At 48.4% G+C, this 19617-nt stretch overlaps 1 protein-coding gene across 1 annotated transcript in view; it reads right to left on the bottom strand.

Moving 5' to 3' along the window:
* Window positions 1-19617, bottom strand: part of atp11c (ATPase phospholipid transporting 11C (ATP11C blood group)) — a 63954-nt gene that overhangs the window by 3729 nt on the left and 40608 nt on the right. The window contains exons 8-28 of the mRNA XM_080841096.1: window positions 18722-18772; window positions 18076-18140; window positions 17436-17517; window positions 16139-16289; window positions 15519-15716; window positions 14672-14842; window positions 13380-13579; window positions 9846-9917; window positions 9639-9712; window positions 9219-9322; window positions 8459-8640; window positions 6605-6871; window positions 6189-6363; window positions 5889-5991; window positions 5477-5622; window positions 4022-4081; window positions 3059-3186; window positions 2609-2744; window positions 2320-2385; window positions 2001-2104; window positions 1477-1630 (exon numbers count right to left, since the gene is read on the bottom strand). Coding sequence (XP_080697222.1) covers window positions 1477-1630; window positions 2001-2104; window positions 2320-2385; window positions 2609-2744; window positions 3059-3186; window positions 4022-4081; window positions 5477-5622; window positions 5889-5991; window positions 6189-6363; window positions 6605-6871; window positions 8459-8640; window positions 9219-9322; window positions 9639-9712; window positions 9846-9917; window positions 13380-13579; window positions 14672-14842; window positions 15519-15716; window positions 16139-16289; window positions 17436-17517; window positions 18076-18140; window positions 18722-18772 — 2689 coding nt within the window. The remainder of the gene's footprint in view (window positions 1-1476; window positions 1631-2000; window positions 2105-2319; window positions 2386-2608; window positions 2745-3058; window positions 3187-4021; window positions 4082-5476; window positions 5623-5888; window positions 5992-6188; window positions 6364-6604; window positions 6872-8458; window positions 8641-9218; window positions 9323-9638; window positions 9713-9845; window positions 9918-13379; window positions 13580-14671; window positions 14843-15518; window positions 15717-16138; window positions 16290-17435; window positions 17518-18075; window positions 18141-18721; window positions 18773-19617) is intronic.

Raw genomic sequence — 19617 nt, 5'->3', positions numbered from 1 at the left:
ACTGACCAGCACTGACCTACATGAGGCGAGACCGCTGACCCAGTTCGAGGTTCTGCTGGGGTCCCTCAGGCTCGGAGCTCTTTGAAGTTTCCACTCCCTATAGACCCAGACTCCTCTGTGGCTTTCACAGCCTTTCAAGTTCTGCCAGACCAGCTGCCAAACTTAAGTCCAAACCATTTAACTCCCCCCTACCTACCCATTAAAAATACAATACCCAGCTCCTCGCCAATGATCCAGATCAGGGCACAGATATTAAGGACACAGAGTATCTGAGTGCTGTGTGCCGTGGACGACGTCTCCTACTATGATGTATTGCAGACTAAAAATACCACCATGCAAGCTCGCGGTGTTTACCTTTCACCGTCACAGAGGGTGATTCCAATCTAAGCCCTGAAAGCGTGGGTAATTAATATCCGGCAGACACAACGCATTCCGCTGACAGGTGGCGGGCTAATGGGGACCCAGCGTGGTGGAGGAGGAGCCTGGGCAGGCGCTACAGTCTGCGGGGGCCTGTGGCTCTAGTGAGGCTTGCTACCCCGCTACCACAAATCTGCTAAAGCCACCGGCTACAACGGTTTGTTTGCTAAGGCCTCTTCTTACAAGATGGGGGTGGAAAGTTGGAATCTTTCAAACAAAGGCATAGGGCTACACAACACGTTTTATCAGAGCAGGACATCAATAATAGAGAAAGAGCTAGAGATGGGAAGAGAGAGAAGGGAGAGAGAGAGAGAGAGAGAGAGAGAGAGAGGGGGATAGGGAGAGAGAGAGAGAGAGAGAGAGAGAGAGAGAGAGAGAGAGAGAGAGAGAGAGGGGGATAGGGAGAGAGAGAGAGAGAGAGAGAGAGAGAGAGAGAGAGAGAGAGAGAGAGAGAGAGAGAGAGAGAGAGAGAGAGAGGGAGGAGCGGAGAACCCGGTCGTGGAGGAATGAAGTGTGTAATTAGCTGAATTGACTTCCTGTCCTTGTGAACAGTGAACATCTCAGAGTATCAGCGCCTTCCCCTCAGACTGCTGGGTGGGTTACTGGAGACGAGGAGCTGCCCGCCCAGAGCAAGTCCACTGCAGCAGTGCCGCTTTGATGCGGAGCACAGCAAACACGAGGCATTTAGAGGGGGTGAAAGAGGGGAGAGAGGAGGGGAGCTAGGGGTTAAGTAGAAGAGAGGAGTAGTCAAAAGGAGAAGAAAAGAGGAGGAGAGGAGTATAGGCAAAGGACGGGTTTGTGTGTATGTGTAAAACACAGATCAGAGAAGGAGTGTGGATCTGTATGGCTGTGTGCTGCATGAAACCGTTTCAGACGAGGGGAATATTGTAAACACTTTTGTTGGGTTAAGTAAAGTATATATTTAAGTATGTCTGCATGTGCATTCTCCTGTGTGTGTGTGTGTGGGTGTGTGTGTGTGTGTGTGTGTGTGTGCGCCTGTGTATGCAGGTAGGTGTGTGTGTGTGTGTGTGTGTGTGTGTGTGTGTGTGTGTGTGTTACCTGTCGCACGTGGGTCTTAGGCTTGCGGAAGACCATCAGCAGGATGTCGGGCAGCAGACTGAGCAGAATGAGGAGGATGATGGTCAGCCAGGCTGACACCGAACTCAGCATGTTAGCAAACACAAAATAGAGCCGCTGCTGCCGCAGGAAGGGCCTGGAGGAGAGAGAGAGAGAGAAAGAGAGAGAGAAAGAGAGAGAAGCAGAGGAGAGCATGAGATAGACAGAGAGAGTATTGTAGGACACATTGTACACACATCATTAACTTGATGTCTGCACTGTCAGACCCAAGAACAACAATCCTTCTGCTATTTCAGTTTGAAGTCCATCTGAACAGAAGCCCTGCGTGGTCTGTACATGAGTGACAGTTGACACTGTTAGCAGAGAGTGGACAGAGGTGTGTGTACAGGACCGGCTCCATCAGCAGAGCTGTGAGTGCAGCTAATAATAATAATAAATAATTTAATTTGTAACGCACTCTTCATTCAGGAGAATCTTAGAGTTCCAAGAAGAATAAGTAAGCTCACCATATGATGCCGCCCCAGAAGAAGCTGAAGAACACGTAGAAGGCCAACGAGCCCCAGATGACAAAGTGGTTGATCCACGTCCAGTGCCGTGTGTCTAGAGCCAGCTGACGGGAGAGATATGAAGGACGTTTATATGTTTGTTTTTGTCTCTGTGGTGTTGTTGGACATAGCATGTCCCAATAAGTACTGCTCTAAAACTAAAATATATTGAGCTCAAGCCCACCGTCGATCAAATGATTCTGTGTGAGAATCTCATAAATCCCATAAAAAGAGAGGCCACGGCAAATGGCGCCTCGTAACTCAGGTCTATTCCACTCACCTTGAGCGTGACTGTGAACACGAGGATGGTAAACACAGTGGTCCCGTAGGACCAGTTCCCAAACACCTGCAATAACAACAGAGCAGTCAGACTTCAAACCGACGCCACAGACAGACAGACAGACAGAGAGACAGAGAGACAGAGAGACAGAGAGACAGAGAGACAGACATCAAAGGCCAGATGACATCCACACGGGCTCATCCAGCATGTCCTTCCACATAAATCATGTTGTGTGTGTGTGTGTGTGTGCGTGCGCGTATTACAGTGGTGTCTAGCAAGCTTTGCTGACCTGGCCGTTGTCCTGCAGGGCTGGGTTGCTGAAGAGGAAACGGACCCCGAAGAAGAACATGAGGCCCTGGAAGACCCCCAGTATGGTCCAGTACAGGAAAGGGCCCCAACGTAGGTTGGCGTTTTTGGCAATGTCCCTGAAGAAAGGGATGGAAGGAGAGGAAAATAAGGACAGAGATATATGAAAAAGGAGAGACTAAATGCAGTTGAAATAAGTAAACCAGCAAAGCAACATAGGACCTCCTCTAACTATTACTTAACTTGCACTTACAGTAGTTACATTCCTGCACTTTTAATTCTGTAAAGTAGTATTTATTATTACACTAGGTCTCTATTGCTCGTATTGCTTGTTTCCTCCTTTGTATGTCGCTTTGGATAAAAGCGTCTGCCAAATGTGGATCACCCTCTGTGCGTGTCTTCATGTCTCCACACGTGTAATACCGTGTCTCACCTGTAGAGGATGGCGTTGTCCATCAAGACCTCGATGCAGAGGTGCTGCTCCAGGAGGCTGTAGGCCAGGATGGGCATGGAGGTGAAGCAGATGTTGTACATCGTCAGATAGGCTGCGTCGTACAGGGGCTGGGGAGGTGTGGGCAGGGCCAGGGGGCAACCAGGGGTTAATACCACAGGAGAGGAACAGGACCACACACACACACACTCACACACAACCACACAACCACACACACACACGCCAGTGGGACTCCAGCTCCGCAACAGGAGAGGCAGCTGGATCAGCGGTGTGAGCAGTCACCTCTCTGTTGCTACATGGCCCGCATGCAACCACCATGTCTTGCATGTCTGATATATATACACACAGATACACATACTAAGGTAGAGTGGTAGTGAGCTGTGTGCTACTGGAGAGTAATGCCTTTATAGACCTACAGATAACTGTCATCTACCTCTGTATGTACAGGTGCTAATGAGTGTTCTACAGGTGGGAGATGCACATGGGCATCAGATCCTTACTTGTCCATAACACCTCTGTGGTTGGCCATTCTAAGCCTCACTCTACTGTAACTGACACTGCATTAAATGTCAGGACTTAAATAAAACAAAGGGCCAGACAAAATGGCGTTTCTATGGTTATTCTGTGAAGAAATCTAGTCGACACTTAAATAGTGGATGCCCCTATGACTGATCACTCGTATCGAACTTAGTAACAGCGACAGTTGTGTGTGTGGGAACAAAACTTTCCTTAAACTAGGGAAGATCTAAAAAGCATGTTATATATATCATCTCATCACTCACTCCAGGATAAGAGATAGGAAGGATTGACTGAGGGAGAAGAGAGAGATGAGGAGGAGGAGGAGGGAGGCGGAAGAAAAGAAGAGAAGAGCCCCTGGTGTTTGGGGGAGGCTCCTTCTCTCCTGGTCAGTCTGAGAAGCTCAGAGGCCCTGGAAGCCAAACTCACCTGCTGGGAGTAGCCACAGAAGAACTGGTACAAGAACTGAGGTAAAATGAAGCAAAGGTTCTGTGGGAAAGAGAGAGAAAGAGAGAGAGCGAGAGACTGAGTTAGAATGATCAGGAGGGAGTTGGGCTGCCTTCAGTGGTTGTCGAGGTGAGGCTAGAGTAATATGAGGAGGTGTGAGCAGAGGAGGCGATTTCCACAGCTGCGCGCCACTCCAGTGCGAAGGGGCCCTCAGTGGCGAATGTTTAATAGAGCTGCTCTGAGAAGCAGCGGAGGGATGAGAGGAGTTAGCGCTATGGCTAGCGCCGCAGGAGAGGGGTTAGCGCTATGGTTAGCGCTGCTGAGCCTCCTACCTGGGCTTGATGTTTGGGAGCACAGAAGGCCTCTGGGAGGGCTTCAGAGGGTCTTGACACCATTTATCTCTCACATTACAAACAGCCATAAACCCTCAAGACCCTCAGATCAGCACGCTGCAGAAATCAAATATTCAACTAACTCATGAGTTTTCATTTGAGATGTAAATATATCTGGCATAGCGGTCTATTAAAATATGGCATAGATGCTGCTGTAGATGTTGATGTAAATGTACATTCATTTCCATAGGGGATTATGCAATAACTACATTCAAATAATTTACATTCAAGTCATTATACATTTCATGAAATTTGCTGAAGATGTACACAGATGTACATTTGCAATATGCTTCTTCAATGATATGCCTATGCTTGGCTCTTTTGGAAGTACCGTTATGTCATACTGTTATGATCCCTAAACTAAATCTGTGTTGGGGTCTCTTTGCTCCTGTAAGGCCTTGTTCAATTGGACTCAAACGTAGACTAAGGCCTTGTTCAATTGAACTCAAAAGTAGACTAAGGCCTTGTTCAATTGGACTCAAAAGTAGACTAAGGCCTTGTTCAATTGGACTCAAACGTAGACTAGGGCCTTGTTCAATTGGACTCAAACGTAGACTAAGGCCTAGTTCAATTGGACTCAAACGTAGACTAAGGCCTTGTTCAATTGGACTCAAAAGTAGACTAAGGCCTTGTTCAATTGGACTCAAATGTAGACTAGGGCCTTGTTCAATTGGACTCAAACGTAGACTAAGGCCTAGTTCAATTGGACTCAAACGAAGACTAAGGCCTTGTTCAATTGGACTCAAACGTGGACTAAGGCCTTGTTCATTTGGACTCAAACGTAGACTAAGGCCTTGTTCAATCAGACTCAAACGTGGACTAAGGCTTTGTTCAATTGGACTCAAACGTGGACTAAGGCCTTGTTCAATTGGACTCAAACGTAGACTAAGGCCTTGTTCAATCAGACTCAAACGTGGACTAAGGCCTTGTTCAATCAGACTCAAACGTGGACTAAGGCCTTGTTCAATTGGACTCAAACGTAGACTAAGGCCTTGTTCAATTGGACTCAAACGTAGACTTGCTCCATACAGCTGATGTGTCTCACCTTGTAGAAGAAGTACTGGACGAGGTGGGCGATGCGCACGTAGTATAGATGCCCGTGGGCCAGTAGGAGCTTCTTTAAGTGCTTGAGTTTAGGGATGGCATAGTCACTGTTCCGCACCGCCTGACGACCCTCTTTCCCCTTTATACCTGAGAGACACACACACAGACACACACACACACACACACACACACATACACACACACACACACACAGAGAGAGAGACATAAGGATAAAGATGTGCACATAAAAACACACAGGTAACATCTGCCTGCCAGTGACTTTGTTTAAAGAGCAGGCTGACTGCTTTAATAATAATAATAATAATAATAATAATAATAATAATAGTAATAAAGAGCAGGCTGACTGCTTTGGAAGACTGTGCCTGATTTGGTTTAAAATGATCAGCATTTACCAATGCCCACATGCGCCTCCAGGATCATACTGACATCATTGGCCCCATCACCAATGGACAGGGTGATCGGGGAGCCTTTGCAGTTCTTCACCATTCTTACAATCTACACACCAGGGGAGACAGGAGACAGGAGAGAAAGAGACAGGGTAGAGAGGAAAGCAATGGTTACACAAAAAACAAGCAACACACCACAACAATAACCCTCTGTTACAGGATCATTTGGATCACACTCACACGAACATCCCCCCACCCCCCAACACACACACACACACACACACACACACACACACACACACACACCTGCGCTTTCTGCAGTGGAGCCATGCGGCAGCAGAGCACGGCGCAGCAGTTCTGGCAGATCTGCAGGAAGAGGCTCTTGTAGCGGCTGGAGTTGGCATCAGCTGGGTTCAGCACCAGGGACAGCGTCGCTCCGTCAATGATGAAGCCATACTCCTGCTGTGCTGTGGCCCAACTCCTAGCAGAACACACATACCAACATACCACATCACTTTTAATGTTGCTGTCTGCTGAAGTTGTTGTACTGCTGCTGCTCTGCTTTGTGCATTTGGAGAACAGTGGGCATTGGGAGAACAGTGGGCATTGGGAGAGCAGTGGGCATTGGGAGAGCAGTGGGCATTAGGAGAGCAGTGGGCATTAGGAGAGCAGTGGGCATTGGGACTGTGGTGCCCACGTGGGCGGGCGCGTGCCCCTCTCACCTGGTGATGCCAGGCTTGGCGGGCGGTGCGTCCTGCACGGCTCTCTTGTGGTAGTCCTGCAGCAGCTCGTACAGCCGCTCCTCGCGCCGGCGCCCGCCGTCCTCCAGGGTGCGCACCGTCAGCTCCAGCAGCTCGGTGCCACGCTGGAAGAGGCGGCAGGCGTAGCAGGTGGACTTGGCCGTCTCCATCTTGTCTCCGGTCAGCACCCACACCTTCATGCCGGCCCCCTGCAGGGCCTCCATGGTCTCAGCCGCCTCCTCCTGCAACCTGGACACGGAAGATGGAGAGACAGAGAGAATGAACACACATGTTGACAACACCCATTGTAGTTTATAAACACAATCAGCATCTCCCTTTACTAAGCCTGACGATGTCATACTCATAAGTAAAAACATCTTTTCAGTAAATGCCTTGATCACGTTTTTCTGTTCCTCTTTCAAAATGAATGGGCTGTCTATGTCTTCTAAAACAGACTGGATGGCAGAATCTACACATCTCAGCTCTCCAGCGGCAGCCATGTTTGTTGAAAACGAATTCAACCCGAGCGCTCTTTGGTGACGTGGTTGATTACGTTACTGCTGATCATCTGTCCATCATCGTATAAAGCCGCCCTGACAATTTGATTGGTACGAACAGCTCTGGTGCTGGCATAGTTCTGCCCCTACGGAGCAATGCCAGACCGAACTTCTCAACCTCAAATGTTGTGGGCGGGGCTAAGTTCCGCTGGCACCCAGGATACCCTTTACTGCTTGTGTCTATGATCGGACATCATTTCTTGAGCATTCTGAACATTTCAGCTATGCTTCTTTGAGTATGCTTTATTTGTCCCCCTTGGATTCCACTGTTTTGTGCACGCACGCACGCACTTTATCTATCCCCCTTGGACCCAGTCAGTTTTGCGCAGATGGTAATGAACACAACACTGATGCAGGGTGGGACTGCTGGGAGTTGAGCAACAATTCTGCATCAGCTGAGCAACCATTCTGAACCACACCTTAAGCTCATTCCAAGACATCAATAATAGCTAGAATGCCATCATGTCATTTTCAAATGGCGCGGGTCTAAATGAACAGGACTAATCTAATTGAATGTCTTGCTGTAGGAAGTTAATAATTGAGTTGCAGTTTGTTTGTGTTGAGAAGAAAAGTTGCAGATTCAGCAACTAGCACTAGCGTGCTTACAGAAACAGAGGGTTTGTTTATACAAGTGTATATGTGTGTGTGTGTGTGTGTGTGTGTGTGTGTGTGTGTGTGTGTGTGTGTGTGTGTGTGTGTGTGTGTGTGTGTGTGTGTGTGTGTGTGTGTGTGTGTGTGTCTGTGTGTAGCTCAGGCGTATAACAGCCTGCAAATTACCTCAACCATAGTTGCTTTAATGACACTCATGCTTGTTCAGTGTGCTTGCCTGTGTGGGGTGTGCAGGTGTGTTTATGAGTGTTCTTCAGTCGTGTCTCTGATGTTTCCTGTGGGTGTGTGAGTGTGAGTGTGTGAGTGTGTGTGTGTGTGTGAGTGTGTGTGTGTGTGTGTGTGTGTGTTTGTGTGGGTGGGTGTGTGTGGGTGGGTGTGTGTGCGTGTGTGTGGTGTGTATGCATGTGGGTGTGTGTGAGAGTGTGTGAATGTGTGCATGTGAGTGTGTATGTGTGTGTGCGTGCGTGTGTGTGTGTGTGAATGTGTGTGAGTGTGTGTGTGAGTGTGTGTGTGTGTGTTTGTGTGGGTGGGTGTGTGTGGGTGGGTGTGTGTGCGTGTGTGTGGTGTGTATGCATGTGTGTGTGTGTGAGAGTGTGTGAATGTGTGCATGTGAGTGTGTATGTGTGTGTGCGTGCGTGTGTGTGTGTGTGTGTGAGTGTAAGACCCTGACCTGTCCTCAACAGCGGTCGCTCCGATGAGGCTCATGTTGGTCTCCACCTGGTTGTAGACGGCGGTGAGCTTCTCGTCGCGGTCCTGCAGTGCCAGACGAGCCTCCTGCAGCCGCTCCTCCGCCTCCGCAAACTCCTCTGGACTCAGCCGCTTGTAGGCCACACACAACGTCCGGTATCCCTCCTGGATGCATGGGCACACACACATACACACACACACAAACAGTCAATGCGAGTTATATTTACATATACACACACACACACACACACACACACACACACACACACACAGAGTCAATGCGTGTTATATGTACATATAATATATACACACACAGACACCCACACACACATTAGTCATACCACGTTTTACCATAAGATTTTTTAATATTGCATTACATATTTATACATAGCATCCATTTCATACAGTTACACTATTACGTAACAAGTGATTATTATACTGTCTCAGTCAAATCCATAAATTAAACATCACACTTACACTCATGTTACGTCGCACAGAGGCATGCATCCATTATTAACACTAACCACACATACCCTTAACATTATCTCACACTTAAACAGAGAGAGAAAGAGAGAGAAAGAGAGAGAGAGACAGAGAGAGAGAGAGCGAGAGAGAAAGAAAGCTAGGTAGAGAGAAAGATAGAGCGAGAAAGAGTGCAAGAGAGAGCGAGAGAGAGAAGAAGCGAGCTAAAGTCCAAGAGAGAGAGAAAAAAAAGAGAGAAAGAGAGAGAGTGAGAGTGTTACCGTGGCATTGCGCTCCACATGCGTACGGATACGGTCCACCTCCTCCTGCTTCACTCGGGGAAAGATGGAGGAGTCCGCACCCTTACAAAAGAGCATCGTCTCCCCTGGGCACAGATCAAAGGTCAGAGGTCACTCTCTCGTCAGAGTGCTCACTTGCTAATTAGCCACAAGGGCTACATGACAACTCATGTACATCTTAAAATACAACAGAGCTAGTTGCCTAAGGACTCAATCAGCATTCAAATTAGTGACATCAATAATCAATAGCCTGGTCTATAAAGGATGGCCTCTTTTTAAAGACCCAAAATGAATGGAAATCGCAAAGGCTGCCAAAAAGATTTTTTTATTCAGAATTACAGCATTTGTGCATTTCTGAGCAAATTACTGTAAAATGTGACATGGCTCCCCTGAGCTTCTCACCTGTTCTGCTTCGAACGATCACACTCATGCGCCTTCGCACGGGGTCAAAGTTCAGCACATGCAGCAAATCGTACCTACAAAAGACGACAAGAGTTTGAGTGGCTTTATCTCAAAGCATGAGGCTGAAAAAATGGGTATTCGCCAAGGACTAAAGCAATCAATCACAAACTTACGCCAAAGCACTATAGCAATCAATCACAAACTTACGATTCAATATCATTCTGTCGGTTCTTGATTTTCATGGTCTTGCTCTCTAGCCCGAGGAAGGTAAAGCCGTACCTGAACAGACAGAGATCACATCATGGTCAGAACTACTGAAGATTGGAACTTGAACCTTGTTTCAGACCCATTGCTTTTGCAGTTACATGTATTACATCAAAACTAATGGAAAGGTTACATGAGGGAGCTGAGAGGAAATCTGCTACATGCTTCTAACTTTTAAAAACATAACAAAACAAAAAAATCCAAACACAAACCACGAGAAGGTACATTTGAAGCAAAGATAAGGAGCACACATTTCTCATGAGCCTCCACATTGCAACTACTGAGTGAGTTTCAGTCACGTGGAGATATACACGTGTGCAGTGTTCACTGGTTTATTTGCATACGCCGTGCCCAAAGCTGCACTCATAAATATATTATTTGCCAGGAACACAACCTAATTTATGGGGATTTTGAGTCTAGAAAAAGAAAGAAATCTGCCTGCTGCCGGAGCTAGGTCGAGAGGAAAGGAAAGATCCAGACACAGACAGGAGAGAGGAAAGAGAGACAGACAGACAGAAGTGAGAGAGGAAAGAGACAGACAGAAGTGAGAGAGGACATAGACAGAAGTGAGAGAGGAAAGAGACAGACAGACAGAAGTGAGAGAGGAAAGAGACAGACAGACAGAAGTGAGAGAGGACAGAGAGACAGACAGAAGTGAGAGAGGAAAGAGAGACAGACAGACAGAAGTGAGAGGGGAAAGAGAGACAGACAGACAGAAGTGAGAGAGGACAGAGAGACAGACAGAAGTGAGAGAGGAAAGAGACAGACAGAAGTGAGAGAGGAAAGAGACAGACAGACAGAAGTGAGAGAGGAAAGAGAGACAGACAGAAGTGAGAGAGGAAAGAGAGACAGACAGACAGAAGTGAGAGAGGACAGAGAGACAGACAGAAGTGAGAAAGGAAAGAGACAGACAGACAGAAGTGAGAGAGGACAGAGAGACAGACAGAAGTGAGAAAGGAAAGAGACAGACAGACAGAAGTGAGAGAGGAAAGAGAGACAGACAGAAGTGAGAGAGGACAGAGACAGACAGACAGAAGTGAGAGAGGACAGAGAGACAGACAGAAGTGAGAGAGGAAAGAGACAGACAGAAGTGAGAGAGGAAAGAGACAGACAGACAGAAGTGAGGGAGGAAAGAGAGACAGACAGAAGTGAGAGAGGAAAGAGAGACAGACAGACAGAAGTGAGAGAGGACAGAGAGACAGACAGACAGAAGTGAGAGAGGAAAGAGACAGACAGACAGAAGTGAGAGAGGACAGAGAGACAGACAGAAGTGAGAAAGGAAAGAGACAGACAGACAGAAGTGAGAGAGGAAAGAGAGACAGACAGAAGTGAGAGAGGACAGAGACAGACAGACAGAAGTGAGAGAGGAAAGAGACAGACAGACAGAAGTGAGAGAGGACAGAGAGACAGACAGAAGTGAGAGAGGAAAGAGAGACAGACAGACAGAAGTGAGAGAGGAAAGAGAGACAGACAGACAGAAGTGAGAGAGGACAGAGAGACAGACAGAAGTGAGAAAGGAAAGAGACAGACAGACAGACAGAAGTGAGAGAGGACAGAGAGACAGACAGAAGTGAGAAAGGAAAGAGACAGACAGACAGAAGTGAGAGAGGAAAGAGAGACAGACAGACAGAAGTGAGAGAGGACAGAGAGACAGACAGAAGTGAGAGAGGACAGAGAGACAGACAGAAGTGAGAGAGGACAGAGAGACAGACAGACAGAAGTGAGAGAGGAAAGAGAGACAGACAGAAGTGAGAGAGGACAGAGAGACAGACAGAAGTGAGAGAGGACAGAGAGACAGACAGAAGTGAGAGAGGAAAGAGAGACAGACAGAAGTGAGAGAGGAAAGAGAGACAGACAGAAGTGAGAGAGGACAGAGAGACAGACAGAAGTGAGAGAGGAAAGAGAGACAGACAGAAGTGAGAGAGGAAAGAGAGACAGACAAAAGTGAGAGAGGAAAGAGAGACAGACAGAAGTGAGAGAGGACAGAGAGACAGACAGAAGTGAGAGAGGACAGAGAGACAGACAGAAGTGAGAGATAAAGAGAGACAGACAGACAGAAGTGAGAGAGGAAAGAGAGACAGACAGAAGTGAGAGAGGAAAGAGAGACAGACAAAAGTGAGAGAGGAAAGAGAGACAGACAGAAGTGAGAGAGGACAGAGAGACAGACAGAAGTGAGAGAGGACAGAGAGACAGACAGAAGTGAGAGATAAAGAGAGACAGACAGACAGAAGTGAGAGAGGAAAGAGAGACAGACAGACAGAAGTGAGAGAGGAAAGAGAGACAGACAGACAGAAGTGAGAGAGGAAAGAGAGACAGAAAGACAGAAGTGAGAAAGGAAAGAGAGACAGGCAGAAGTGGGAGGTCAGGCCTAGTTTGAGTTTACTCTAGCAGAAAGCGTATCCGTTCTCCATGGAAGTCAATAAAGTAGTATGGGGTTTGGATCAATAAAGATGTATGGGGGTGTGAATCAATAAAGATGTATGGGGCGTGGATCAATAAAGATGAATGGGGTGGGGAGCTAACTGGTTAATCTAATTGACATAGGGGAACTATTACTCTATTATTCTCTATTCCCACGCTGGAGGAATGAGCTACCCAGCTCCACCAGCTAAACAGCTTCAGTTCAGATATTCAAACAGCGGCTGAGGACCCATATCCTCCACTTCATATTTTTGATAAAATCATCTGTTCTCTTCCTTATCTGACACTTCCGTCCTGTGAACCTTTTACCATGGAACTTTTGTTTCCATGATTTTTCCTTCAATGGCTATTTGCACGCAATGTACCTCTCTAACAATACTTTGGAAAATCTGCCAAATGAATAAATGTTAATGTAGTATTTTAGATAAAGAATATTTTGTTAAAGACTAAAATGAGATATGGACCGATAACAGTTCCATAAGAATAAAATGGCTTTCGACCTATCCAACGACAACTGGAAGAGAATGTGTTTTGTTTAGGGTTTTCCAGGCATGTAAGATCTTCAAGATCATCGGTGAAATCCAGCCATTTTTAATTTGCTAGAATGTTATGCTGAAATGCGAATGGTCTCTGAGCAGACATCAGTTGCAGTTATGAATCTCAATATGTCCAATACTCACAGCAATCTCTAAACCTTCTAATGCTCAATACTTAAAGCAGTCTCAAAACCTTCTCTTGCCCAATACTTAAAGCAGTCTTAAAACTACCTCATGCTCAAAGCACTCTCAAAACCTTCTCTTGCCCAATACTTAAAGCAATCTAAAAACTACCTCATGCTCAAAGCAGTCTCAAAACCTTCTCTTGCCCAATACTTAAAGCAGTCTAAAAACTACCTCATGCTCAAAGCAGTCTCAAAACCTTCTCTTGCTCATTTCAAGCATCAAGGGGCCAATGTAAATGAATGTAAACTTGTAACTTTAATGTAAACTTTATGCCAAGACTTCAACACAAGAGTGAAACATAAGAGGTTTGTGGAGTGCAGGAGTGCAGGCTTACTTCATGGCTCCCTTGACCAGGGCCACCTCGTCGGGAGAGGAGGCGATGAAACCCCTCTCCTCCTGGGGCTGGGCCAGTGGCCGGTCCAGCCCGTCTACCTGGTCCACCAAGTCCAGCTCGGTCAGCTCGTCTGGACCCGCCTCCTTGACCTGCACCGTGTGGCACAGGCACAGAGCCCTCAGGAACAGCTCCTCCTTCTCCTGTGGACGGACACACACACGCACGCGCATGCACACATACACACACACACACACACACACACACACACACACACACACACACACACACACACACACACACACACACACACACACGCACACACGCACAAAGACACACACAGACACGCACACAAACAAACACACACCCACACACACACACACACATAAACAAACACACACCCACACACACCGACGCACACGCACACACACACACACGAAAAACACATAAACAATCTAGATATTTTTAATGAGAGCCCAAGGATCACAGAAAGTTACAGCTGTCATGTAATTTAATTTAGCTTGTTCTTGTAAGGGTATGAGTTGGCATGACGTACTAATATCAAGTACTAGGAATGTATGTGCCCTTACACAGACTCATACATGAGCGCGCACACGCACACACACACTCACACACAGCATGAACCCTCCATCATAGTGGAGAGTGTGTGTTGAGCTGCAGGTCTGGCTCCGAGGTGTGATAACTCAGGCGGAGTGCTCCCATGGGAGGGCATGCTTTGTGAGGCGTGTCCGCGGGACACACACACCACAGACGTGGCGAGAGTGTGTGCTGCAAACATGACACCACGGCCATGTGTCCTCCACAGGTCCCTTAGGACCGCGGTCGCCAGACACTGCACCAGCGCGCCTCATAAAGCAGCAGCAACAAGCACCATCACGGCGCCCGCATCTGGCTCCCTTAGAGCCACACACACACACACACACACACACACACACACACACACACACACACACACACACACACACACACACACACACACACACACACACACACACACACACACACACACACACACACACACACACACACACACACACACACACACACACACACACACACACACACACACACACACACACACACACTACTCTGCAGGGACACATCTCATCATTCCCACCTTTTGTTTTTGATCTTTGACATTGATCGACATCTTTCACTGATCACAAACTATTGCCATATTCTATACCTAGAGGATGCATGGCCAAAATGACTCTTTTCCTCCCCTCAGGCGTATTGTGTAAGTGTGCGTGTATTCTAGACTCTGTCCTGCTCACCCGTCCGGCTTTCTCCTGCAGCTTGCTGATGGGCCCGTCGGTGACGCAGAAGCCGTCCAGCTCGGAGCACGAGTCGCGGTTCTTGTACTGGAAGCCGTCGATGCAGCACTCGATGAACTCCATGTTGTTCTGGGTCAGCGTGCCCGTCTTGTCCGTGAACACGTACTCCACCTGTGGGGCAACAACACGCCACAGAGCAGCATGTCAGGGTCGAAGGCCACAAACACACACACACACACATGGATCCCAGACTCGAACAATGAGGATGGACCATTAATCTCTCACTGAAGGAGTCTGCTAACATAAATCAGGTTAACGAAGCTTGGCCTTTAATTTGAGGTAATCATCTAGTGAACCATCTGCAAATGATCTATGCTCTCTCTGGGAGCTGGGCCAGCCACCACACACACACACACACGCACACACTCCCAAGAGTCTTCACCTGCCCTCCCCCGCTCCTCTCTGTTGACCCCAAACAAAACGACACTGACAGGCCAAAGAGCCAGACAACTACAAATAATTCAAAAGTGGTACTTGAAGGTACTTTAACATGTACGTCGACAGCCTCACTCTAGGAACATAAGTGAGCCATTATAATCGACAGGGCTCTGCTCCGCTCTCAAGTTAGTTCACCACTCTGCACAAACTGCACCTTTTCCATATATATTCCATAGATTGGTTCAATACACGCATTTAAGAGGATTCACAAACACAGGTAGTGGAATAAAGTACAAATCAGAGTGTTGCTTTGATCTAATATTGATAATTACTGATAATGAATGAATATTGATAATTATTGATAATATTGGCATGACGCTAAGCCACATGTGTGGCCCCAGGGTGTTACCTGTCCCAGCTCTTCGTTGAGGTCGGAGGTGTTGACGAGTGCCCCCTCCTCGATCTCGGGGTCGAAGAAGTCCTTATCCCAGGTGATGAAGAATGAGCCCAAGAACTTCTGCATCTCCACGGTGACATACATGGACACGGGGATGATGAAGTTGAACAGCACCATGAAGGACAGGAAGTCTGTAAACATCTTGAGGAACTGCACAACAGACACACACACACACACACACACACACACACACACACACACACACACACACACAGTATTAACATCACGGTGGATTTTGACATCATGGTGCAGCTGAACACCGCAGAAGTCACACAGCAAGAGATGGGTGCCCATCAACAGTTTCACCACGAGCCAAAAAACTAAAGAGGAAAAAAAAAAAAGATAAAGCCATGACACCACAGCCAGCTCCAGTTCAGACCCTCCCCAAGCAAGAGTGGCTGAGCTCATTAACGTTATTTAATTAGCCTCACCCATCCCATAATGGCTTCTCCCAGTCTTAATGGATGCACCTCGGGGGTGCGGAGCGAATGTGTTCCTGTGCCTTTAAGCTCCACTACCTCCCCTTACCCATGTGGTGAGGTGCATGCTGGGTATGGGCGGAGGCTGCTCACCTTGTAGGTGTCCCTCTCTTTCTGAGTCTTCTGGTTGTACCAGGGCTCGTCCTGCCCGTCCCGGCTCTGCCACCAGTACTTGAGGCTGGTGCAGACTAGCGCCTTGCTGACCAGGATGGAAAGGTACACCAGCAGGAAGCCATTGATGGACCTGGTGGAGGAGGAAGTCACGCACACGCACACACACACACGCACACACACACACACAAACACACACAGCGAGAGGTCAGGACAGCTGAAACTGCCAGTGTATCTCTTTCCTTCCCCCAGGCCCGGTTGTTGGCCAGGGTGAGTGCCTGAGGCAGCTCTGCTCCTCCCTCTCTCCCTGATGAGGCTAAAGCGGGCAGGCACAGTGGGACTGGCCAGATCACTCAATAAGGGCTGGCAGCCAGACCATCTTCATCCTCCCTCCCTCCCTCCCTCCCTCACCATCTCCCTCTCTCCCTCACTCCCTCCCTCACCATCTCCCTCTCTCCCTCTCCCTCTCACGCTCACCATCTCCCTCTCTCCCTCACCCCCTCACCATCTCCCTCTCTTCCTCCCTCCCTCCCTCCCTCCCTCACCATCTCCCTCTCTCCCTCACCAGCTCCCTCTCTTCCTCCCTCCCTCCCTCACCATCTCCCTCTCTCCCTCACCATCTCCCTCTCTTCCTCCCTCTCTCCCTCACCATCTCACTCTCTTCCTCCCTCCCTCCCTCACCATCTCCCTCTCTCCCTCACCATCTCCATCTCTCCCTCACCATCTCCCTCTCTCCCTCACCATCTCCCTCTCTCTCTCCCTCCCTCCCTCACCATCTCCCTCTCCCTCTCTCCCTCCCTCACCATCTCCCTGTCGCCCTCACCATCTCCCTCTCTCCCTCCCTCCCTCCCTCACCATCTCCCTCTCTCCCTCACCATCTCCCTCTCTCCCTCCCTCCCTCCCTCCCTCACCATCTCCCTCTCTCCCTCACCATCTCCCTCTCCCTCCCTCCCTCCCTCACCATCTCCCTCTCTCCCTCACCATCTCCCTCTCTCCCTCCCTCCCTCACCATCTCCCTCTCTCCCTCACCATCTCCCTCTCCCTCCCTCCCTCCCTCACCATCTCCCTCTCTCCCTCACCATCTCCCTCTCTCCCTCCCTCACCATCTCCCTCTCTCCCTCCCTCACCATCTCCCTCTCTCCCTCCCTCCCTCCCTCACCATCTCCCTCTCTCCCTCCCTCCCTCACCATCTCCCTCCCTCCCTCACCATCTCCCTCTCTCCCTCCCTCCATCACCATCTCCCTCTCTCCCTCCCCCTCTCCCTCCCTCCCTCACTTACTTCTCTACAGCAGAACGCTTCTGGGACTTGCCCTGGTAGTTCAGCGCCATCTTGGTTTCCATGCCGGTGTACAGAGCTACGCCTGCAGACAAGGAAGACACTACACATCAGTCTCCACTCGCACCAGTCACACACTTCAGTCTCCACTCACACCAGACACACACATCAGTCTCCACTCGCACCAGTCACACACTTCAGTCTCCACTCACACCAGACACACACATCAGTCTCCACTCACACCAGTCACACACTTCAGTCTCCACTCACACCAGACACACACATCAATGTACCAATCTCTGTTGATCTACAAACACAGCTGAACTGAAGAGAAAGGAGACGGTCAATCCTAAAACCCAGTATAGAGCCAAAGAAATATAAACAGACATTCAAAGTTCTACCAATAACTTGTAGGAAGAGGACATAATTAAGCTATTAGGACCTTCAAGATTATATTTGATACCTTTTTTCAGGTTTGTGTCAATTACGAACACAATATCCATTCATGAATAGTATTAATAGCAATGAGCACTGTAGATAACAGCACTGAATGACATCCAGAGTAAAGTCAAACTGACATTCTGTAATTGAATGCGATTCAGGGCTAATGACCTATGCAGATTACTCTATGGATCTTGTTTACCATAAATCTTCTTGGTGTTCTTTAATGTGGCCCCTTTCAGAAGCAGGTTCTCTGGTCCCAATGACCTGCAAGGACAAACAGGAATACGCTAAGCTTTTTACACACACACACACACACACAAGCACACAAACACACACAAATCTAGCAGTCAGACCCAGCTGTTTTGGGAACACAACCACAAGAGCACTTGCCCACTGCTAATGGCCCATCTTGGCACTCTGGCAAGCCATTTTGGATAATTGGGAGAGTTCAGTGTGGCAAGCCATTTTGGATGAGTGGGAGAGTTTAGCATAACAGCCTTCAGTGGCTGTCCACCACTGCCTCTAGACGAGACCGAGAGGCAGAAGAGGCATTGGAGGGCTCCTGTGTAGAGGGTCGTATAGACCCTCTTGACTTTGGGCTGGGCTCATTTTTGTATGGACAAGGAGCGTGACCAAGTGGCCAATGACAAATGCCTTCCCCCAGTGTTTTATTGAATGTCCAGCGGGCGTCTGAAGTCCTGCCAGGCTGCCTTTACTTTAACACTCGCTCGAGTTATAGATCGATGCCATAATGACAGCAGCTCGCTGCTAGGGGAGGTGGACAAGCTTAAGCGAGCAACACACACACACACACACACACACACACACACACACACCCCCCTCACCTTACTAATGTCTCCTGGTCACGTCTGTAGATATGCATTCGACCAACGAACCTAGAGTAGATACAAAATAAATACAAAATGAGTTAATTCTTAAAAGGGTCAGCTGCACCATTGATCTCCATGCATTTTCTATTGAAGTGTTCAAGTTTGACAATCACCAATCACAGATCTGACATTAATCACATTAATCTCAAATCAGCAAATTGGGCCCTAATATAATCAATGTAATTGGAGGCAACCAGTTGTTTACGAGAGTGAGCCAGCCCCGAGGCCGGACAGACTGGCCTGCCAGCAGAGACTCTTCTAAATGCACAGGCACCTCCTAAGCAGAGCACCAATTACTGCACAGATGCTGATTGGTGCTGACCCAGCAGCCTGGCTCTCTGGCAGGCCAGCGTCAGAAGAACCTCTTCTGGGGAAATTGATTCTGAACAGGCTACATCTGGCGTTTCATCTGCCTTGAATACCAGAACGCACGCGTCCGTAGACGGACATCTGCATGCAATAGCACGTGGCATCAATAGGTGGCACCAAAGCCTCAATGGCCAAAAGCATGTCCTAAAGTTGGGTCATTTTGTTGACGGTCACTGCTTGAGTGCACCCTGCTGATCCTAAATCAGATGCCGGTGGATGTCACTGAGTGGAGCAGTCTACTAAATGCCTTTACAGGCGTCTCTGGACAGGCGACTCACTGCTGAACGAAATCAGAGCCCACATCAAGGGAGCCTGCTCAGCAGGTCCCACATCCTGTAAACAGATCGGCTTGGCTCCATAAACAACAACTGTTCCATTTACGGGATGTGCAAACGGCAGAGAGGACGGAAATGTTTGGGGTTGAAATACTGTTGCAAGGGAGAGTGGGGATAGGGGGAGAGAGAGAGGGAAAGAAGGGGACG

Source organism: Sprattus sprattus (assembly GCF_963457725.1).
Source record: "Sprattus sprattus genome assembly, chromosome: 6".
Taxonomy (NCBI): Eukaryota; Metazoa; Chordata; class Actinopteri; order Clupeiformes; family Clupeidae; genus Sprattus; species Sprattus sprattus.
Note: the sequence above shows the minus strand (reverse complement) of the source record. Positions and strands in the feature narration are given on the sequence as shown.